This window comes from Epinephelus fuscoguttatus, linkage group LG6 (assembly GCF_011397635.1).
Source record: "Epinephelus fuscoguttatus linkage group LG6, E.fuscoguttatus.final_Chr_v1".
Lineage (NCBI taxonomy): Eukaryota > Metazoa > Chordata > Actinopteri > Perciformes > Serranidae > Epinephelus > Epinephelus fuscoguttatus.
The window spans coordinates 40286323-40310870 of record NC_064757.1 but is presented as its reverse complement, the minus strand read 5'-3'; the positions used below and the strand labels follow the sequence as shown (position 1 = coordinate 40310870).

Below are 24548 nucleotides of genomic sequence, written 5' to 3'. Positions count from 1 at the left end.
ACCTTATAAGACTCCTAGTTTAGTTAGTTTAGTTTTGTTCAGACATACGATAACTGAGAAAAGTTTCCTTTTTGCAGAAGGAACATAAGGGGGAAACATCAGGTCTAAAGTTATGAAGGAATTTATTACACGGATAGTATTTGTGGAAGATTTTAACACAAATTTCTTTGACTTATTGGGGACAAAAATCTATTAAATTTGGTCCAAACATTCTTGCTAATGTGAGGAAACATCACTTTCCAATGTTGAAAGGAGTCGGGACACTGACTTTGAATAGAGGTAGGAAGAACACCCCTGATATGAGCATTATTACAAAAACCAGTGGTCCTTGAGAACCTTCGAACCAAGGCTTTATTTAGTGGGAAATTAAGAAATCTCTTATCCTTACTGTCGGGTAAACTCCTCATAGGTAGGTTCCCCATATCGTTTAGTACTTCAATACACAAAATAAATAAACACAATTAATACAAATAATAAATGGATAAATGTTTTTTTTTTAAATACAAAAAAATAAAGACAATACCTTGGTCATACCAGTCTTTTAAAAACAGAGTCTTATATTTGTACACAACACTTTTACACATTTTCAGATAGATATAGCAGGAAAAAAGGAGAGTGGATGGTCCTTTCTCACACTGGGGACACATACGTATCTATGCTTAAACACCACGAAAAAGTGCATGATATCTCACAAAATAGACATTTAATATGGTATATAATGTGGTGCTAAAGCATGACATATTAACATAAATCTGGGGTTTGCTAATAATAAGACATTGTACTGCATTGTGAGAAATTGTGTTGTATTGTAACCGTTGTTCCACCAGGGGGCGGCAGAGTGCCTTTGACATAAGTGCTATGCCGTTAATGACGACGACGAAGAAGAACGTAAACAGGAAGCTACAAAAGGCGAACAGCTCTTTCAGTTGTTGTCGGTAAATTCTGTCATTTTTACCTAAATAATCTTTCAGATCACCACCAAAACTCAAAATGGGGAAGCGACAGCACCAGAAAGACAAAATGTGAGTATCAGATTTATCCCGAACAACTCACCGCAACGTATTGCGTGTTGTTTTTAGCTTAGCATGCTTGCTCCCGAGCTAGCTAAGCTAACCTACTGTAGTTTATTTCTAGCAGTACTTTAGATGTAACTTTTATAAAGGTTGGATCGTTGTTTTTCTTATTGTTTTGTTATTATTTAATGTTATGTGTGTGTGTTTTATCCTCGTCACAGGTACATCACATGTACAGAGTACACACACTTTTATGGAGGGAAGCGAGCAGGTAAGTTGTACATTTCTTTACTTGGTCAAAACAAACGTTAACAGTGTGAAGCTGAGAAGAACCCGTATAAGAGATTAAATGATTAGTCAATTAATCGTTTATTCGATCGACAGAAAATAAATCGGCCACTATTTTGATAATCAGTTAATCGTTTTAGTAATGTTTAGCCATGTTTTCAAATATGAGATTTTCTTGCTTTCCTTGGTCTGACATTATAGTAAATTTAATAATTTGGGGATTAGAAATGTTGATTGGATTATATGAAACCACTTTAGGCTCCAGGGTGTTGTAACAGGCTCAGTGTTTTCTAATATTTTGTAGATTAATCAAGAAAATAATCGACATAATCGTTAAAGTTGCAGTCCTGTACCATATGCTTGTTAGAGGAAATGCTCAGGTCTTTTACCTGAGTAAAAGTAACAATACTACAGTACAGAAATACTCTGTTATAAGTAAAACCCCTGCTGTCAAATTTTATATAATTGAAAGTACAAAATATTAACATGGAAATATACTTAAAATGCCAAAAATAAAAGTAGTCATTGTGCAGGATGGCTCGTTTCAGTGTATCATATATTATATTTTTGGATTGTAATTACTGATGCATTAATGTGTTCATCACTTTAGTATTGCAGCTGGTAAACATTGAGGTAATTCTAAATATTTGTATATTGTTGCATAGCTTCATACATAACCATATATCATAATTTATTATTTTATATGTTGTTTTTATAATCCGAATTTACAAATTAAATTAATATAGTGCAGTGAAAAATACAATATTTAGTGAAATTGAAGTGAATCAGAAAATAAAAATCCTCAGGTAAAGCACCTCAAACTTACACTTAAGAACAGTACTCTGATAAATGTATTTTGTCACTTTCCACAACTGGCTGACAGTCTATTAGGTAGCTACACCCAGCTGAAGCTAATCCAGTCAACAGCCCTACAAAAAGTCCTACTGTCATGAAGGTTACGATGTTTAGTTTGTGTTGAAGCTATTTTACAGATGCATTGATTCAACTTTGATGCAGATTTTTGTGTCTGGTGGTGCTGCTGAATTTTGTTGTGTGAACTAATATTGTTTTATATGAATAAAGACCAATATTTAACAGCACTACAAACTAGAAGCCTTCAAAATCACCATAGCATTGAGTCAGCACCTGCACACGAGGTAGAATTTATTGCAGGATTGTTGATTTGGGGCTCCCAGTGTTTTGGCTTGTGAGCCCTTAAAACAAAGTAATATCTACTCTTGACTCCTCATCAGCACCTGCATATGTTTGCCATTTGTGGCCAGTTCAAGAGAGGAATTATTTCCCTTTTCTAGTTACCCAAAGAGGTAAAATTATCTCGAAATTAATGAGCAAAATTAGATGAAAGACTGAAAAGTCCAACATGGTTTTGTGTGGCCAAAGTGTTTTATTATTTTTTCTCTTCTGCTTTTCTGTACAGTTAATAATATTGCAACCACTTGCGGTGGTCATGAAGCCAATGTTGGTGACCACTGTATAAGACTGTATTAGTTTTAGCTACAGTAGGTGGACCTAATGCACTGGCACCTTGGTGAATATGACAACACTGAATTTAATAAAAGCTAGTTAAGCTACTTTAAAATCCATGAGTCCACCTGTCATTGTCTTAAAATTATTGTGTGGTGTAACTGCTTGTGAAAATGTCTTTGGACAATCCAACAGATGTATGGAGATGAAGACCATCTGATGTTTTTACTTTTCAGAAATCCCACAGGCAAACTTCAGACGGCTCCCGTTTGACCACTGCAGGTAAGAAGATACTTGTTAACCATCCCCAGCAGAGGTACAGTAGATCCGCCTAGGCTGCATTCTGCTCACAATAAGTTTGTTATTAGACCAGCAATAAATCCTGGCCATGCTTCTCCACCAGTAATGGAGGATACGTGGCAGCAGTATATTGCACAGATGGGAAAAATCTGTGTAATAAAATCTGTCTGGTTGTGGATTTTTGCTGCGTATTTGTGAATTATAAACCATCTGTCTCGTTCTGACTTAATTGTTTTCTCTGAAACATTTCAGCTTGTCCCTTCAGCCGTTTGAGTATCCTGTGTGTACTGAGGAGGGAGTCGTCTTTGACCTGCTGTAAGTAGATAAAAAAGACATTATTTTTACAACAGGCATGCTGGGGTGTATTACCTGTGCAGGCGACTGGACAACCATGCAAAGAAAAACACATAAATGTCATGATCTAGTTAAGCCACTCAAACCAATTAATTATCAACTGTGTCTTATTGCTTGTTTTGGTCTGGTAGTAGAGGGATGTTAAGGATGACTTTAATGGTCCATCTGTTGCATTATTTGTACTGTCACCTCAACACTAGTTCAATTTAAGATTTCTCTGCGACTGTCTGTGAGTGGAGTTCTTAATAATCCTACTTCAAGCTTTGTGTCTTTAGTGTTGGTGTCATATTACACACAACAGGAAAGCAAACTGTTAGATAAGATGAATTAGATGAGGATGAGGGATGTTTGTGGTATTGTAGATAGTATATATCGTGATATCTGGTTGATTACGTCGTTTCTACTCTGTCTTTCAGGAGCATTGTCCCATGGATCAAGAAGTACGGCACAAATCCGATCTCTGGAGAGGTAAGCAAACAACAGACATCACACAGCATGTTTATCTACTGCCATCTTGATAAGGCAGTTGCTGTGTGGCTAACATGTTAACCTGTATAATTTTAGTTTAGTGGCCATGTAAAAAAAACAACACATTAATCTCATACGGAGAGACGTGATGCCTCGTACTGTACCAGATTTAGCTGTTAGCTACTTTTTATCTGTAGGTCTTGGGCAAATTGACACAAACCCTTGTACTACTAGTATAAGTGATAGAAACACAAGTTAAAAATGCAACGAATACTATATACAATCATAGATCCGTACAGTACATACAAATTCCCGTCGTCATTTCACCCCTGTGCAAGGTAAATGCTTATTCCCAGTCAGACCCCCTCCTACTTAATGTTAACCGGGCGAATTGCTGAAACAATTATCGTCTGTTGAAAAGAAAAATAATCATCGACAGTTTGTTAATTGATGAAGTAAATTATCAAGAAAAAAATGTAAAACATTTACTGATTCCAGCTTCTCAAATGTGACGATTTTGCGGCTGCCTCGATTCTACATCGTTGTAAATTGATTATCGTTGGATTTTGGCCAAGACATATGTAGACGTCACTCTTTCTACTTTTAGCAGCAGAATCAGGGGTGAGCAAGGATTATATGCTCTGATTGATAGACCACTGATCAATATCAGCTAATATTTGTCCTGAATAGTTTCAAAAGCCAATCAGATGACACAAAACACAAAAGACAATTTCTCTGAGTGCCGCTAAAGTAGCTTCACTGGTCTGGCGGCTCTGATGAACTGTAGCTCACACTGAGCATTCACTGTTAGATTCATGGTGCACTGCTCACCTCACATCCAGGTCACCTGCCTGTCCCCAGTGCAGTCACACCATCTGTCTCTCCTTGCTCGCCACACACACACACACACACACACACACACACACACACACAAACACACACATGCAGCACTGAATGCTTCTGTAGAGGCTGCGAACATTACATTAGGCTACATTTGTGTCATTTATTTTTGTTATTTATTGACAAATATATGCAAAACTTCTACAATAAGAAATATGGCCTGTGAACCACCCTTAAATGTTTACATTTTTCAACATAAGTAAAATGTAGACAAAATTACTTATGATGTTCAAGAAGCTTGTTACAGTAGTTTAATTATGTTGCCTGAGAAGAGGGCAAATGCCAAGCTGACTAAAACAACAGACGCTGAACTGAAATGACCTCGTCACGTTTTTTTCTTGAGTAGTTGTGGTTGTAAAATCAATTTATAAATGTCATATATAAGAGAAAAGACCACATTCATTTTTACTATAGCTGCAGTGTAGCACAGTTTTGGACCCTGGCTGTTCACTCTCTTGACTGTTCATTTTTTAAACTGCCCTGAACTCATGTCCCTCCTTACATTACTTTTGTAATTGATTCTAGGAGGAGATTTTCCCTGTATCCTCATGCTGACATCGACTGGAAATCCACATTTTAAAGCTGATCTTTAAAGATTCCTTTCCCAGGGTGCATGCCCCTCAACCACACCAGAGAGTTTACATTATGTAACCCTGTTTCCACCGAGCAGTCTAGTTCAATTCAGGACACTTTTTTTCCGTTTCCATTGTGAAAAGTTGTGGGTGATACTAACAGAACCGTCCCTTACCGTCCCCATTTTTTGTCCCCCCTCTGTTGGGGTACCGAGCACACAGATCTGCTACTAAAAGGCGGAGCTGTGAACACTGCAGTCTGTTGATTGGTCAGTAGAGAACGGTCACTTTTGTTTAGGGCTGAGTTGTGGCTGGTTTTTAAGGTCGTATAACCACTTCATACTGTGGCATGCTTTACAAACATTAGTAAACTATAATTATAAAATGAAGGGATGTTTGGTGCCTTTAGCAGCAGCTGTATTCTGAGAATTAAATGACCGTATTACCACTTTTTTACCACAAGTATTTGTTATGAATTGTTCAGCTGAAGAACTTTTAGTTGTCTATACAGTTAAGTTCAGCTTGAAATCCATTAGCTCTGGTTCACAGTTCAAACGATTCAAAGAAGATGATCTCTCTGAGTTTTGTACAATGTCTTTGCCATTCTGTTTTTGTAAAAACATTTTTGTGACGACACACTAACATTTCAGTTTTCCTTCTTTGTCACAGAAACTGGAAGCCAAGTCCCTCATCAAACTTAACTTTGCCAAGAACAACGATGGTAAATATGTGTGTGTTCAACTTTAACTTTAAAGGGTTCATGTAGAAAGCTGATATTGTCATTACAGCTTAATTTCCCTGATTCTAATCACCAGAATCAGTCAGTAGTTTGGAATAAAAAGGTCAAAGCTGCTCTTATCTTACTGCCCTGCTGTGTCTGAGTGCATATTGGAAAAGAAAATTAGACTTAAAGAGTGTTAAAGGGTCATTTTTTGGGGGTGGATAAGAACAAATTAAAGCAAGTGGAGGAGGAAGATGTGGGAGAGGTGATATAAATCAGTAGGAGCACAGTACATGAGGTACTTCTTCTTCTGGAGGAGATGAGTTTTCAGGCCGTGGCAGCAGACTGAGAGCGACTCTACCGCCCTGCTTGCTTCTGATTCTCTTTTTCTTATTTTGTTCCAGGAAAGTATCACTGCCCCGTTCTGTACAACGTCTTCACAAATAATTCTCACTTTGTTGCCAACAAGGTCACTGGCAACGTGTTCTCTTATGAGGTGGGTGAACTCACACACTTTCTTTACATTGATCCTCATAAAAATACTTTTGTAACACAGATCAATGTCTAAAATTACACACGCACACAAACACACACACACACAGATGTTATTGATTTTGATTTCAGTGGGATACAGTGCAGATGCTCCGCCCACATGGTCTCACAAGATGCTGCCTTACATCACATTGAATTAGCTCCGTACAATAAATGTTCCAAACAAATTGAGGATTTCACACTGTGCAGGACAAGCTTTGGTTTTAAAGATGAATTTGACAAAGTGGGCCAGTAGTTAGCGTTGTCACCTCACAGCAAGAGGGGCTTGCATGTTCTCCCCGTGTCAGCGTGGGTTTCCTCCAGGTACTCCAGCTTCCTCCCACAGTCCAAAGACATGCAGGTTAATTGGTGACTCTAAATTGTCTGTAGGTGTGAATGTGAGTGTGAATGGTTGTCTGTCTCTATGTGTCAGCCCTGTGATAGTCTGGTGACCTGTCCAGGGTGAACCCTGCCTCTCACCCAGTGTCAGCTGGGATAGGCTCCACCCCCCCGCGACCCCGCGATAAGCGGTTACAGAAAATGAATGATTGAATTTGACATAATAGAATCTGCCTTTTTTTATCTCCCACTGGCAATCACGCTTTCGGTAATGTGTGTGAGTGTGCGTTAGGGCTGCCACTAACAATTATTTTCATTGTCGACTAATCTGTCGATTATTTCTTCAATTAGTCGACTAATCATTTCATCGAAAAATGTGTTAAAATGTTGAAAAATGTCGGTCTGTCTCTCCCAAACCCCAAAATTACGTCATCTAATGTCTTGTTTCGTACTCACGCCAAAGGGTTTTAGTTCACTGTCACGGGAGAGTGTGTAAAGCTGCCAATATCTGAACGTAAGAAGTTGCAATAAGAGTATTTTGGGGTACTTTATAGTGCTTTTCTATGAAAAATGACTCAAACCGATTAGTTGACTACTAAAATAGTCACCGATTATTTTAATAGTCGATTAGTCATCGATTAGTCGATTAATCGTGGCAGCCCTAGTGTGCGTGTGTGTGTCTATTTGTCAGCAGCTAATCTCGCAAACTACTGGACCAATCAGCGTAATATTATTGTGCACATATATGACTGTATGCTCAAGAACCAATTTTTGTAAAACCTGTTTTACTGACTGTGTTATACACACTGCTGACTCCTCACACCTCTTAACCGGCCACTGGGGGTCACAAGTCCTCAACAAATTCTCATAGCAAAAAGGTGTTTCTGACAGTCTGCTCGGCTATTGCTAGATTATATTTTTTTGTGTGCATGTTTGACTAAAAGCTCAAGCGCCTCTGGTGGTTGCGGTGAGGCACAATTGTTATAAAACCTGTATTGTTTACCGCTGACTCCTCTTAACTGGCCATTGGGGGTCGCAAGTCCTCGACAACATCTCATAGCAAAAAGGTGTTTCTAGCAAACTGCTCGGCTGAAAACAACAAGCCTTGCTGTCTGTTGCAGGCCTAATATTTTTGTGTACATGTTTGACTGAAAACTCAAGGACCTCCTGTGGGTACGGTGAGCCACTCCTAACTCCTGATAGGAGCCACAAGTGATCAACAAAATCAAGTAGCAAGCAAAAGGCTCTTCTGGCAGTCAGCCCGGCTAAAAACAAGCCTTACCGTCTGTTGCACGCCACATTTTAGCCTTCATTGTGGCTCTAACATCCAGTGTTGGAAATCAGCACCAGCCATCAGCCAAATGCTGGTAAAATATGCTAGTGGCTGCAAGATTTGCTTCACTCACCAGCCAAAAAAACCAATCTACTGAGTGGCTGGTCGATTTTGGAATCCACCAGCCAAAGTGACAGCTAGACAAAAATAGTTAATTTCCACCCCTGCTAACATTTAGAGAAAAGTTTGGTCTCATTTTGAACAAGAGCCTCTGCAGGTGAATTCCATTCCGAAATTAGTATGAACCACTAAATTTAGGCACGTTATGAGATGAATAAATCCCCATTTTTTTGTTATCTTCTGTAAGGGAGCCAGGAGGGACAATTGAGTAAGATTTAACTTGTCTGTGTTCCACTACTGTCATGCATACATGCTGGACACACAGCCTGTCATATTGCTTTTAAACAACAAATAATTAAACTTGAGTTTCCCTTTCACCTAATTTAGCGATCTTGTTGTGTGCCAAGAGAGGCTTTTGTTTTCTTAAATATATTTCTGTGTCCACTCAGGCTGTTGAGCAACTCAACATTAAGACCAAAAGTTTCAAAGATCTGCTGACCGACGAACCCTTCACCAGACGGGACATTATAACACTTCAGGTGGGTGGTTGCTTTGTTGTGGTTTTAAAAAGCATTTAACCTTTAATCTGATGATGAGTATTTTATTTTGTTGTGTTTTGTAGGACCCCACAAACTTGGATAAATTCAATGTGTCCAACTTCTTCCATGTGAAGAACAACATGAAGGTGTTGGATCCAGGTGAGATATCGATCTTAAAGAAGGTTAAACTTAATTTAGTGTTGAGTTTTAGTTGAATATGAGAGTACTTTGGTTAAACTGTTTCCTTCCTCTTGCTCTTCTTTCTCCTGGCACGGACCAGACGAGGAAAAGGCCAAGCTGGACCCGGCGTACCACCTGAAGACCACCAATCTGGAGACCAGGGAGACTTTAGCTGAGCTGTACAAAGACTACAAGGGGGATCAGCTCCTGGCTTCCACCATGAAGGAACCCGAGGCCAAGAAGACGGACAAATTAAACGCTGTAAGCAAAATCACTGCGATGCTGAAGTTACTGAAAACAAGACAAGGAAAGAGGAAATGGAAAGAGAAAGTTAAGCGGTGAAAATATCTATTGAAAACCACTTAGGACCATAAAGAATCTAGGCTTTAGTATCTTAAAAATCCTCCTGGTAATAGAGGTTGTGACATATCTGGATAAACAAAACCTAACAAGGTAATGGGAGCTTATCGTTCAACAGCTGCTGAAATTTAGCTGTTTATCGACTTGGATACAAAGCATTTAAATGAATGTGTAATTCATCCATGTCTGGCAGGAGATAGGAGCTTCCAGGCATGCTACAGTAAAGTCTTTATGAATCCGTCTCCTCGTAGCTTTAATCCCATGATTACTCCAAAAAACATCAGTTCTCTTTGACTGGAAGTTAAGTCGATGATGAATTAGGCTGAACTCTGACCTCATGGATAACAGCAATGAAAGGGAAATTTTCTACCAGATTATAATCATCTTTATTTTTGACAGAATAATCTCAACTTTCCTGGAGCCTTCAGCTGTGTCACATTGTCTGTTGTCCATTCAGGTGTCATGGAGATGAGTCTGTTGACATGACAACATAGTAGCAGTTATGATTTAATCCATCGGTTTTTTTAGGACCAAAAGTTTAGCATCAAAGATCATTCTTTTGAAGATTTGTTTTATTGAAATATGCTGAATTTACAGTGTGAAAAAGGAATAGGAAAAATATACACAAGTGCACAGATACACACAAATGTCCATGTTGAAACAAAGGTTAAAACATTATAATGATACATCAGTGTAAATGAATATACATGTAAAATAGTGATGATAATAAATATAACATTACTCATAATGAACCTGACCTATAATAGCAGAGAATATATGCATACACACAGCTGTGTCTCACCAGGTAAAACAGTCTTCCAGTAATCAGAATGTCAGTGGTTTGATCCCTGACCTCTGCAGTTGATATGTCAAGGTGTCCTTGGGCAAGATACTGAACCTCCGCGTGTGTGATTTATCGCTCCTGATGAGTAGGTGGCACCTTGCCTCAAGTGTATGAATGTGCGTGTGAATGTGTAAATGCTGACTTGTGTTGTAAAAAGCCTTGAGTGGTTGCTAAGATTAGAAAAACACTATTAAAAAAATGCAGTCAATTTACCATTTATGCACGTTCATACCAAGCATAGATTGTATGTAAGAGGTACGACGAGTCTCCACTTACCCCACTGTACAAAAATGAAGCCAAAATATCCTGGATATGGCTGCTGCCATCTTGCGCTGGTGATGTCATTTGGAGCCAGAGTTTGCACAGTAGCAATCTCAGCAGTGTGGAGCTCCAGCTTATACACTGTCAGACCAATCAGGAGCAGCGCCATTGATCGCCAACATACTGATTGACACAAGTAGCTGTTAATCTGGATGTCAAACCCCCAAACTTATCAGAAAAACACACACTTGAACATACATCATTGTGATAAGAACTACCTAAAATGGATTATTTAATGTGTACTATGAGTTTTTAGTTTGGCCCATGTCCCATCTGCTAACATGGAGGGAGCTAGACTAATGATCTATACTGCAGCCAGCCTCCATCGTGGGATCATTTTAGGGAGCTGTCATGTCGTCCATCTTTATAAACAGTCTGTGAGACCAAGCGGCAACCTCTGGGGCAGAAAAGTGAAGCCAACAAAGAAGTGCCAAAAACTGCAGTTCTTTGAACGTCCACTTGAGGCTGGCTCTGAAAGTGTCTCAACAACTAATTTCAACATTCGTGGCAATTGTGCATGCAGTGGTGTATTTTTATATAACTCACCTGTTTACATTTTATTAAGGCTTAAAGTTACGCATAATTAAGTGTGTAGCTGCTTTCAGTGACAGGCTGTCTGCTGATGGTGTCCTTGGCTTCTCAGTCAGATCCACCCCTCCTTTCTTCACAACGCCAGCCTCTCGCTCAAATATGATCACTTCTGGTTCCAAAAAAATCAAGATGGCGTCTCCTGAAATGCCAAAGTCAAACGGCAATCCACAAACCAATGGCTGACGTCACAGAAGCTACAACCATTATTTTCACAGTCTTTGGGAATTAAAAGAATTGAATAGAATAAAGATTGAATGTCAAAGATTTTCTTGACCTCGGAAATAATCATTTGAAGGTCCGCGATTTCCCAAAAAGTAGAACTGAAGATACTAGAAAAAATTACAAAGATAACTTTTCTGATTCTACAAAATCCAGATGAGTTTTACCGAAATGTAGATGTAGGCTCTTTTCTTTTTTTATGCAAATATAATTCTTCTGTTGTGCTGCTGCAGCATTTCAAGAGAACATTCATTTGGTGAAGTGCAATTTCTGCTGTGTGCACAGGAGGGCGCCAAACACACAGTAATACATTGACATTAATGTAGGCGACAAGATAAACAACTGCATCCAGAAACAGAACAAAGAACGATTACAGTGCTGTGAAGAACATAAATAATGTTTTACATTACAGGAATTTAAGTAAATATAAAGAAAGATTTAGGCAAAAAGACCATGTCAGTGTCTGAAATATTAGCCTGAGGGAGAAATCGAATAAACAAAGGTGTCTGTAGTTATGCAGCAGGTTTACATTCTGTATTTTTATATATCTTCTGGATACTTAACCTTCCTACATGTCTGCTCTCAGTTATTATTGTCCGGATTAACTGCAGGGGAAACAAACACACACAGATGTCTAACAATAAAGGTCAGCCGCGGTCATGTTAACACCACAACCGTGTCCTTGAATAACCGGGGAGAATGAAGTCAATTTAAACAGCATCAGCATCTCTTTTCTTATCAGCTCTCTGTGCCATCCTGTCCTTTTTTTTATTTTTATTTATTTTTTTTTATTTAAACGCCAGAGTTTTTCCTTGGTTGCTCTCCGTCTCGAGTTCACAGTTGAGGTGACGCTCTGACAGCATCTGAGAGAACAAGGAATATAGGTCAGACGGAGCACACAAGGTAAAGTCTGGGCTTTCATGCGCCTTCACAAGAACTAGAGCAGAAGAATGCTAAACCAGGACCGGAGAGTAGACTTGAGCTTTTGAAATCCATTTTCACGTCTCCGCTTTCATCTCCCTTCAGTTGTTATTCTATTGACTTCAATAACTCCTCCAGTCTCACTGCATTGTTTGTGGTATTTTTGGATGCTGTATATTACTACTCAGTCGTTCTACTATGATTTAAGCTCAAAGAACCTTAAAGCATCTCCAATGCCCCTTAATTATAAGATGTTAGAAATCATCCAAGCTGCAGAGGCTGAGGTTCTTAATCATACAGAGGCTGCAGAGGCTGTCATTAAGCTAGTTTGCACTTGATGCACCACTTAGCACAAACCGAGGAACCAGCCAAGTATGTGTCGGCCCTGTTGAAGTTCCTCTCAGTGCTCAGTGCGTTAAGCTGATCCTGATTTCCAGAGGAATATTTCACTTCATACAAATGAGTGCTGCAAGTAATGTTTATTTTTATTAGTTATTATTTTTATTTAGAAATCTGTCTATGGTACAGTCTATAAAATGTTAGAGAACAGTGAAACAAACCAATCACGTTTTACCAGAGTGCAGGAATGTAGTTAAAAATACCAAATATATTATTTTACAGTGATATAAAGCAAAGAACAGCAGCAAATCCTCACATTAGACTTTTTTTGCTTGACCTAAACAATTAAATCACAGATTATCACAGATTCATTTTCTTTCCTTTGACTAATCCGTTAAACCAGTGGTTCCCAACTGGTGGGCCGCGGTCCAAAAAGTGTGGGCCCATTCTGAATGGACCATAAGGGACTCACAGACGTGCCAAGTTTGTAGGTGCAGTAAATTTCCAGCACAGAGCTTTTATTTTGTTGTGCCGTTTTCTGCTGTAGAGTGAGTGACTACAACAGCTACGACAGCTGCTTGACAGAGACAGCAAACTAGTTCAACGACATGGCCAAATGCATGTATGACGCTCAATTATGTTGACCTTGAAGTAATGACTAAGGACAAATCTGGACCCCGTGGCTGGACCAGTTGGGAACCACTGCCTTAAACAGCTCACTGCTATTTCAGACACATTATTACACCTAAAGAAGTGTTTCACTGCTGGGTTCATGGTCTTTTTGTTAAACTAGGCTGTCCATGCCGTTGAAAGAGGCAGATACTTTAGAAATTGGTGCCACATAGAGAGAAAAGGGGCTGTGACATTTGCCTTTGCTCAAGAGGTAGAAAAGCTGCAACTACCAGAATGCTCTGTGCCGCATCAAACCAACCAACAGTCCCACTGGTGGGAGTTGCCTATCTAGAAACAATATGGTGGCCGACTGGTAACAAACAATCTCATACTATAGTTGGACAGTAAGCTAAAATATGTTTCTGAAAACATTTGAGACAAGAAATAGGCAACGCAGTAACAGAATCTTGGTAAGCACTGTATAGTTTTACTGTTTGATTGGAGTTCAGAGAGATCGGACAGTCTCTCTCTTGATCCACTTCTGTACCCTTTTACCCCTTTTCCACCAAGTTAGCTTCTTATCTGGTTCAGGACTCTTGGAACCCTGGTGCTCGCTAGCAAACCAGTTTGTGTTTCCGCCAGTTTTGATCAGAACCATTGAAACAAAGGATGTGTCATCAACTGAGGGCGTCGCACAATGCACAGCAGAAGTAAACAGTAGTAGCAACATCGTGGAATGCATTGATTACCTGCCACATTTGTTCTGTAATCATGGATATTGTATTTGTTTTTATCCAAAAAAAAAACAAAAAAACAAGCAGTTAATGGTCAATTACTAATGAGACCACTGCATGCTCTTTTTGATGATTTCTCACTTGGCTCCTCTGTTGTTGCCTTCTCTATCTTCTCTCTCCAACCTGACATTTACACGGATGTCGTCACCATCTTTTTTGGTTCCAGTTGGGATCCAACTTTTCGAGTACCGAAACCAGTTTATTTTTGGCCAAAATGCTCTGAACAGTTCTAATTAAGGTGCTGGAACCAGAACAAAATTGAAAAAGGGGTATGAGTGTCCATGGTGGTTGGCATACCAATATGTGGAAGTGCAATCTGTAGTTCAAACAACAGCGCCAGAGCCGGCAAAATCTGCTGGGTGACGTGAAACGGGGGCGTTTGGGTGGCAAATAACAGGAAGATCTGGCCACTGGTAAGGTGGAGGGAAGTTTACCACAGTTCATTTACACATACTACCCAGATTGTTACGATACAAAGCTGGTTGAAAATGGATAAAGTATCTATTTAAAAGAGCATCAAATAACTGCGACAGAACAAACACAGAAAATATTAACACAAGGTTCGCTTGCTTGCTTTTTTGAGAGCTTTCAGGCACATCTCATCCAATAGTTTGTATCTCAACCTATATACAGCCCCTGTTTTCAGTGGTGGCCCATAATACACAGGTAGCGTGATGGTAACGGGGACAGCTGTGGCTCAGGAAGTGGTAGCTTGTCATCCACTGAATTGTGAAATGCTTTGGATAAAAGCACTATATGAATTAAATTCATTTACCATGACAACCACTGATTAGATGCAGTTGAAAGCTCTGGAAAACGCTAGACAGTGGACCTTAAATTGGGATTATTTCATTTTTATTTTGGTCCAGCAGCATTAAATTAAATTCCTCTATCAGTTGATCAGTTGCTCTGACTGTACTGGTGCCCATTGTTTTCCGTCTTTTCCCAGAAGAGAAAAAGAAAAACTAAAATGTGCTTTGGAAGACAGTTGTATCTGTCAGTTCACCAACATCATAAACGTATACATTAACAGAAGTAGACTTTTAAAAAGTTGAGTTTAAAAAACACGAAATAAAAGATGTCATTTTTTATTTTTGTCTCTTTTTCCCCAGGCCCACTACTCCACAGGCAGAGTTTCCGCCTCTTTCACATCCACAGCCATGACTCCTGCAACAACACACGAAGCAGGCAAGTGAACATCTCACACAAAAAAACCCTCTGCAGATTCCCAGCAGACAGAGACATTCACCTTGTCTTTCTTTAGTCGCTTTAATCGTTATCTATCTAGGGGAGACCGGCTAGTCACGCCTGGTCTTTTTGCAGCAAAGTGCAGCTTCTCGCTCACACAGCTGAATGTGGCTGCAACTGGGAGCTGCTCAGTTCGACTGTGTTTTCTCCTCCTGTCAGCCTCTGAGCTGTTCCATGGGAGAGATTTGCTGTTATGCAACTGTATAGTAGGTTCAGTACACTTCAGAAGAGGAGGACAATGTTTGGATTTAGTGACCCAGTTCAGTTTTCTGAAAAAGGCATGCCATATATATTTATGGATGTGTGCCTCAGTCTAAGTACCACAGAATACCGAGACATGTTGTCTTTATAGTGTAAATATATTTTGAAATGTGGGTTGTAATGTTTGATTTACGTATACACATTTTTTTCCTCATTTTTTGTTGAATGTTTCAGGACATACATGTATCAGTAGTTTGGGGTCTCAGTGCCCATTTGTAGAGAAGTAAATATCCATACTTGTAGGTAAATACCTCTATACATGGAGATATAGTGATAATAAAAATTAAAGGTCCAGTGTGTCAGATTTAGGAGGATATATTGGCAGAAACAGAATATAATAGGTTTGCTTTCTTTAGTGCATAATCACTTGAAAATAAGAATCATGTTTTCTTCACCTGTAGCGTGGGGAAAAAAACCCCACTGATTTTTAATGTGAAACTGCTTTATTCTGTGTTTTTACCGGCTTAAATCATCTGGTTTGTTTGTTTTGGAGAGAAATAGACCTCTGTGGTTTATTCAGCTCCCAGTAAAAACTTCCTGAACAATGAACATTAAAGGAATTCAAACTGGGAGACATTTCAGCAGGTTGCAATTTGCAGTCCTCGCCACGAGGTGTAACTAAATCCTCCTAAATCTTACACAGTGTTCCTTTATGTAAAAAAAGACTTAATTAAAATAGTAATGGCATGTGCATTTTTTAATCCATAATGTCATTGGGTGTTGTATTCTTTTATGATTCTAATTTTTAAATTGTTTGTTTTTGTAGACCTCAGTGCAACCTTCGTGGTAGTTAGTTGCCAACTTTGCCCATCTATTTCATTTGTGGTATTTATGTTTACTGTCAAGTTTCATGCTCCTTTGTATTTCTTGGAATTCCCTGATTTAATTTGCCTAAATCCTGCATTGTTTTAAATCCGGGATCAACCATGTAAAGCCCTTCTGTATTATTTTTTTTTTTTTTTTTTTTTTTTTTTTTTTTTAAAGAAGAAAAATGTAAATGAATTAATAAAAAATGATAAAGAATGAAGAAAATAAATAAATAAATAAAAATAAAAAAGAAAGCTGTAATAATGACACAAAAAAGAGAGAATTGATTAAAAAATAAAAAAAAAATAGTAAAATAAAAATACACTTCACATTAAAATAACAGCAAATCATCAAAGGATTTATATTTTCCTACCCAGGGTGTCCGCAGAGTCTTAAAAAGTATTAAAAGTTGATAAATCAAATGTCGGAAAATTAAGGCCCTTAAAAAGTATTAAAAAGTCTTAATCGCGATTTTATGAAGTATTAAATTTTCTTGGCATTCAAGCTTTAACAAAAAGTATCCATGAATGTATAATTTATTTTCCTCCTCGCGACTATTTCAAACAACGATGTGTAAGTAGGCACACTCGGACTGCCACTCGGGGCCGTGCACGTACCTGTGCAACATCACGCGACGGCGTACGTCCAGGCGCCAAACAGAGGAGCAAAAGACAATAAAAAATCCCTCTCATCTTATCTGAGTTCTGTTGTATGTTTGTGCTCCATGGATTTACTTGCAAACTACAACTTTTTAGTAAGTTAAAGATGTGTTGCTGCTAACGACAGCTTGAAGTGGCGATGAGGTCTTAAGTTTTTTTTTGGAAGGTCTTAAAAAAGTCTTAAAAAGGTATTGAAATTAACCTCAGGATTCCTGCATATATCCTGCTACCCATGTTTAATTGTTGTCAGATTTATTTCTATATCAGACACCTTTTGCAAGACCTTTCTAAGAGTAACATTGTCTTGCACTGAGGCAAAATGGTAATTTTAAAAAGCTATTTGGATTTAAAGACTGTTCACAGGAGAATAACGCTCGCAAGAATCTAAATAACAACCTGCACTGCTCTGAGGGGATTTTAAAGGTCAGAGATCTTACCTGCAGCGGCATCAAGCTGAGACTCATAAACAATCAATAAACTCTTAAGATTGCTTTTTCTATATAAATAACAGTCCCTGCCTGGTGTAATCTCAGATGTTGACATCTATAAAGACGAATTAAAGTAGCTAAATGTGTGTTTTTATTTTACAGATGCCATCGCAGACGACACTGTGCGTTACCAGTATGTGAAGAAGAAAGGCTACGTCCGTCTGCACACAAACAAGGGAGACCTGAACCTTGAGTTGCACTGTGATAAGGTAATGACATGCATATTAACACATACAACACAACCATGAAATCACCGACCAAGTAATGAGAAGAAATGATTGTTGTCGGGGGAAGATGGTTCCAGTTTCTACTTCTGAACTTGAGACAAGATAGAAATCTCAACTGTCCTTGTTACTGAACTGACTGAGCCTGCAGGTTATTTTTAATTTCTACATGATCACTCAAGGACAGAATTACAAGTAAAAAGGGACTTTGAGGTTCATCTGAAATCATACGTCAGGTCTTTGCAGCCCTTGGCAGGTAGCTTTGGAAGGTTGTTGAAGAGATAAAAAGTCTAAAAAGCAGTATTACTTCAAGCCTTTAGGAACTGTTTTCAATGTAACTATATAAGTAAATGTTTGATGTTGGCAACGCTGACCAGTTTAATCTAAAGTTTTATAAGTGAAGTCTGGTGTTTTTGTCACTGAGGCTGTGATTCATGCTTGGCTGATTTAATTCACTGGTATAAGGTTCTGAAATAATGTTGTCGCAGTGTAGGTTTGGCCTGAGCAGGTGGTTAAATCGTATTTAGGGCGACACATCCAAAACACTGAAATCAGTCTCTTGCAGAGCCTGTGCCCCAGGTTGCCAAGTTTACATCTTGGCAAAAATGTGTTTCTTGTGTGCCTCCGTTTTTTAAAGTCAGGTGTCAGAGGCTCCAGAGAGACAGCGTGAGTTCCAGGAATGCATTTCTGCCCCGGTAACCAGGCGCTTCGTGCGCTTGGTTTTCATTGGCTTCTGAGCTGTCGAATCAGAATAATGAGGGGAAAGTTGCAGCAGTTAGACAACCTGCCCTCTGCGCCCTCCCCATCCTCCTCCCCAGTGGTTTCCACACAAGATTGCAGCTCTATTCGTGGCCTGCTGTTTATGAATTAATGAGTGCCGCTTCACTGTCACATACACTCTCAGTCACACAGACCCAGAGCCCACCTCCCTGTAAAGTGCCCATTTGCTCACCCAGTTTTGGATGTTTCCGTCGCCTCTGCCCTCGTTGTCCCCGGCTCGGGTGAAGTGTGAGGGGGCAGATGTTGGAGATTGGTTGACGTGGCCTGGGCCTTAGTCACACATAATACCTAGGAAGGTGGAGTATATTCAAAAGCACTGTGGATAAAGTAGATAGGGTTCACCTGAGTGGGAAAGAACAGGATGACTGTATTTGAATTTACATTTTAATCATCTAAAACCTATTTTTAAAATCCAAATTTACCATTTTTGATTAGTTTGAGATTATAATCAAATACAGGACATACAGATAGCGGTGTACATTAAAGCTGGGGTAAGCAGAAATTTAGAAAATGCAAAAAGAAAAAAAAACAACAGAATTTGAAAATACACATTGATTTATTTAATCTTATATCATTCAACAGTTGCACACAGCTCATTCAATCAGCCCCTCCTAGCCCTGCTCTCTCTGTTTACCAGACCACAAATGAGACAAGAATTAGCCAGCTAGCCACCCCACGGTCTCTCCACCTCACTCCTTGCAGCTGTGGAGTGCTTCTCTGGGAGGAGAGTGGGCAGCAGCTCGGAAACAGACTGCTGATCAGTGGCTGTAGGGACTCGAATTTGGCAAATGCAAACCCTCAGCACTGGGTGTCACAGTGGGCTGTGGGCCAGCAGCAGCAAAAGTAAGTTTACTAATCCGCTGGTGAGTCGGGAGCTGAGGTTTGTGCCGGCTGCAGCTGCTGATTGGGGTTCCGTCTCCGGAGTTGCTGCCCACTTTCCCCCTGGCGAGGTGGTCTGTAGTGGCGGGCAGTGAGGCAGAACACATAACGTGATTCGAGGCTCTAGCTAATGTTAGCTTAATAAGCACGAACATGACGCCACAGCTGTGAACCTTCAGCTCCGGTAAGCAGAAGGCTAAACTGTTAGCAGCATTTTCTCTCCATCTCTGAAATGCTTTGTCAATACTGACACAGCCTACATTGAAGCCAAGAGGACGTGTGGAAGCCTAGTTTTCTCTCAGACCACTTGAATTACAATATGCTCAAAGTTTATCATGGGATTTTGCCCAATGACACCAAGATTAAACTGCCTACCTCAGCTTTAACGTGTAGGGAGAGGGAGAATGTCCAAAAGGACTATGTAAGGGTATAAAACTAAAAAAGTGTACTCAGTAAAGAGCAGATTTTTCCAGGTGTGTCTGGGGGCATGTGGGTAGGGAACAGGGAGTACAGCGCAGACTGTGTGTTATGATAGAATAGGTTCCATCTTTCAGTATTCTGCAGATGCTCCAGTGTGAAAGGAAATTGAACTTACTTTTCTCTGTATTGGTTTACATGTATTACTTTGGGATTTTTCTATGTTTATTTTAATTGTAGACTCCTGACTGTTTTTTTATTTGCTTACTTTGCGTGCTCCTTTTTGTCATTTTTTGTTGCATTTTTTTTTCTAAAGTATGAGTAGTTTTTCATTTGTTTATTTTAACTTTTTTATTTTTGTTTGTTTTTCTCCTTAAGTTGAGGAGAGGTGCACTGTATACGCCTGTAGCATCTTGAACTTTCTTGACACATTGTTATTTTTCGTTATCTGGAATTTATGCAGTCTTGTGTCTGTGCGTGAATACAATCAATTAAATAAATAAATTACACACAATAAAATAGGATAAATCTCAAAGGCTGTTTGGAGGCGCATGTAATGCATATAATTCTGGTAGAAAAATTGTTGAAGTAAATTAGAAATATCAGTTTTATTCTTTAGATTATTGGGATTATTTTAATGGGTTTTGTGTCCCTCAGGGCCTTGTGTTTCAGGTTGAGCGCCTGGGGAAATAGAGGAGCCTGCAAGCATTTGTGAATAGGGACATTTTTTTACATTTTTTTTTCCTGTCTGCATCAGCAAACATTGTTTCCATGCTGACATAACTGATTGCTGACAATTTTAGGCCCCGTTTAGGCATGTTTCTAAATTGGATTGCATTTTAAACATTCTCAGGCTCAAACTCGCACACAGAAACACAAAAGCATGCATGCAGACACGCTGAATTAACCACCATTGCAGGGTAGCAGCAGATAGAGATCTCTGACGTGAAAGATTCTGGCTAGTGGCAAAACCACAAAAGGGAAAGCCTTGTGTAAATTTGTGCTCGTTAAACATTTTATTCACACATTTACTATTCATCTGATTAGATAACTATTTTTAGGTGTTCTTTTCTATGCTAAAGATCCATTTTAAGGCTTAAACGGTTAAAGTCAATCCATTTTTTGTCCAGTGGTTTAAAACAATAAGCCTCTTTGTACCAGATTGCTTTGAAAGTCTGGGATTTATAATAGAGGGGAAAAGAGGCAGAGCGTTGAACCCCAACAGGAAGATTGAGACGTAGCGGGGAAATAAGACCAGTAGAGCTTAGACGATCCTGTCACACAGCAAAAGGCCAATGAATAAATATAGTTTTCAATGAAAGCGTCTGGTGATTCTTGGAAACCACCAGCCATTGTTGCCAAGGGGGAAAAAGTTAGTTCTTCATGCAAACACACACACAAGTGTTCCTCAAGGCTGTTGATGTTAATAACAGTAGACCTGACCAACGTCATGGGCAAAACCACACCTTCTGCTTTGGGGGCAAATGCAGGCTTATTTTACACAGTGCCAGTCAGTCAAAATGAGCTCCTGTCAGTGTTTGTTTTAGTAATGATTTACAAGAAAGTTTTTATGATCCCGGATGTACCTTCAGCAAATCCAGATGTCTGTTTTTTTACAGCAACAAACAGAGCTTTGTAGCAGACTGCTGAGCCTGACTTCTAGCTGTATAGATTCGTGACGCCGCCTCAGGCAACAGTTGAACTCTACTTCGTTGCAGACTTGTGCGTAAAACACACTTTCTAACAGGTCAGACAGAGTTATAAATGTGGGACTCTGTTTGTTTATGTGAATGCAAAGCTGTCAGCTCTTCCTGGAAGTTGAAATATAAGCTGCCTCTCTGTAGCTGTCCAGAGTCTTCTGAGACTCCGGTCACTAAAGGAGGCTGTGAACAAAGACGTTGGCGTCAAATGGCTGTGTCATCCCTCCTCTGTTGTTTAGCCCCTTAACATTAGAGTCACAGTTTACCTCCCAGTCAGCACTGGACTGTTGTTAGTCTGTCTTTACAGAGATATTTCTGTATATTTTCTGTGTTTATACGCAGTAGTTTCCTGTATATATTTACAAAGATTGTCGACTGTAATGAGGTATGAAAGGATGTCATGATTTTAACACCTGTGGCCATCATGTGGCCTTGTTTATACAGCATTTATTAATCTGTGGTAGATTAAATCCGCCAGAAAGACAAATAATGTTTAAAATTATCAGGCACATAAACTCTGATGGCTTGTTATATAGGTTCTGACCATATTCTGTGCAAACATGTCAGGCTAAAAAGATGAGAAATCAAGTTTTTAACCTTGTCACCATATGGTGTTTTTTAATATGCTACAGGATATATCATGAGTGAATTTCCGCCTTGGAACTGCAGTGTACCAATGACAGTCTCAAAAACCCAGATTCAGACAGCCAGGGTTTGTTACCTCACAAACCATCCTGTCATCTTGTTGGATGGGGCTTTCTGTTTCATTAGCGTAACGCTATGTTGAAACGAGGGGTATAAGAAATGCCAGGTGCAGCTACATATCAATATTTTGCAGGCTAAGTTTAATTTCAGTTTGTCAGAGGTGGTTTTTATCTAACATTAATTTACTTGATCTACAGAACCCTTATTAGCAGTTTGGTAAGAAAGTCAAGTCTGTTGCCATGGCGTTTCTAATGTTGTAAATAGATGAAGCGAGCGGCTATGGGGTGATTTGATATAGAGGCGGGGCTAATTTGCTTATTCTTTGATGATAAATGGAGCGCATTTAAAGCGCTTGTCTATCTAAGTGACCAATTAAAGTGATTTAAAAGCCCAAGCACCATTCACCCATTCACACACACACATTCACACAAGGTGCCACCTGCTTATCTTAGCATTCACACTTACTGGCTCACTTAGCAATTTGGACACATACTGTAGACTGCCAGGGCCAGGGACAGATTGGTAGGCGACCACTCTACATCTTTGCCCCATACTAAATGAGGCAGAGGTGTGGGGTTACATTTAAGCCATTTATAAGGCATGAAAAAACTTCTGTAGATGTAATTTTAAAGAACAGAGAACACTTTATTGCCCCTCGGGGACAAATAAAGTGTTTTGAATTGAAGTTTTTAGGCGTTTAATCAACGGCAGGAGAGGAAACCTAAGATTGCTGTAGAGCCTTATTTGCTTATTGAATAACCACCGAACAAAGGCCCATTTGGTTTTTTGACATAAAGTCAAATGTGTTTTATTTGAGCATGTTGACATGTAACCGCATAAATGAGCAAGTACTGTATCTAAATACACATACGTGCAGTTCGATCGTAATATGCTCTTTTTCCTTTTTTTCTAAACATATACTGGACAGTAACAACTGAGAAAACATGTATACAAATGCATACATATGCACAGAACATACATGCATACATACACGCATACTATAAAATGAACATAAAAATACAATTAAAATAATAATAGTAATAATTCTAATAATAAAAAACACCCCACCAGCCCTACCCTTCCGTCACAATGGTGATTTTTAGGTCACAGAAGTAAGGTAATGAATAAGTGGTGACCAAACCGTATCAAAAATTTGGTGCAGTTTCTTTGCAATAATGAGACTATAAGATAGGAAACATTGCTGTGTGTTGCTTAATTTTCTGTCATCATCAGACATTCCTGGAATAATAATGAGTGGTTCTGGTTCTTGCTGAATTTTAAGTATTTTAGATATTAGTTTGATGATCCAGTAGGTCTTCACTTTGGGACATAGAGCGAAACTTTGGAGTCGTGAGTCGTGCTTTTTGACTTAAAGCAGCTGTGTGGAACTTTCCGTTTTTGTTGATTATAGTGCCCCTTTTGGCCGAAGCGGTATGACACCCACAGCCTGTTGTCGAAAAATTCCGACTGCAGCTTTCGGCTTCATTCGTAAAATCTCGACTGCAACCAGCAATTACCGCATGCATTTGTTTTGGAGAGCGAGAGGAAAATCATAAATGCTCTGGTGTAGCTCTGAATTTCTTATAAACTGAGGACAACTGCCTGCTGTATATTTGTGTTCATGGTCACAGTCACAGATAATTTTGTGGCGTTTGTTGTAACGTTACTAGACAAAAGCGGTTCACATCAGCTAACGGTACATTTAGCTTGCTTATAACTTCCATGTTGTCATATATTGAAGTGAAACAACGTCTAACAAGTTGCGGTATATTCTCTAAATAAAAACAAAAATTACATACCTGTTGATTAGGAAAAGGGCCAACTCGGGATCAGTTTTAAAACCTTTCAAATCTCTCAGCTCTCTCCACGTGGTGAATGCCGACCGAGATTTACATGCATTTGGGCTCGAGCCCTATCACTGTCCTGTTTAGCCTTCTTCTGTTCTTTTTCTTTTAGATGGTGCTCCTTCTTTATCCACCATGACATCGAAAGTACAACCAAGTCCTTATAGATACATCTGGTAAAACTGTTATGTGTTCAGCAATGCCCGTTGCGTACCGCTTACTCAAAGAACACTCTCTGTAAACACGGCTCTTCTTCTTCTTCTCTCAATTTATTGGCGGATCGCAAACAACTTCCAGGTGCATACCACCACCTACTGTACAAGAGACTACTCCCTACTACATGCCATTTAGCCTGTTTCTTAAATCCTACTCGTAAACACGCCTCCTTCTTCTTCTATGGTTTAATGGCTGCGGGCCGCTGCGGGCGTGCAGACTTACTTCCGCCTCCGGGT

At 39.3% G+C, this 24548-nt stretch overlaps 2 protein-coding genes across 2 annotated transcripts in view; both read left to right on the top strand.

Annotated features, from left to right (window-relative positions):
- Positions 1–24548, top strand: part of LOC125890118 (STAM-binding protein-like A) — a 102556-nt gene that overhangs the window by 18569 nt on the left and 59439 nt on the right. The window lies entirely within an intron of this gene.
- Positions 871–24548, top strand: part of ppil2 (peptidylprolyl isomerase (cyclophilin)-like 2) — a 47409-nt gene continuing 23731 nt past the window's right edge. Inside the window, exons 1-12 of the mRNA XM_049578545.1 lie at positions 871–1022; positions 1235–1284; positions 3023–3068; positions 3339–3401; positions 3857–3908; positions 6050–6101; positions 6506–6597; positions 8814–8903; positions 8987–9062; positions 9184–9344; positions 15197–15272; positions 17650–17756. Of these exons, the coding sequence (XP_049434502.1) occupies positions 991–1022; positions 1235–1284; positions 3023–3068; positions 3339–3401; positions 3857–3908; positions 6050–6101; positions 6506–6597; positions 8814–8903; positions 8987–9062; positions 9184–9344; positions 15197–15272; positions 17650–17756 (897 nt within the window). The 5' untranslated portion in view covers positions 871–990. The remainder of the gene's footprint in view (positions 1023–1234; positions 1285–3022; positions 3069–3338; positions 3402–3856; positions 3909–6049; positions 6102–6505; positions 6598–8813; positions 8904–8986; positions 9063–9183; positions 9345–15196; positions 15273–17649; positions 17757–24548) is intronic.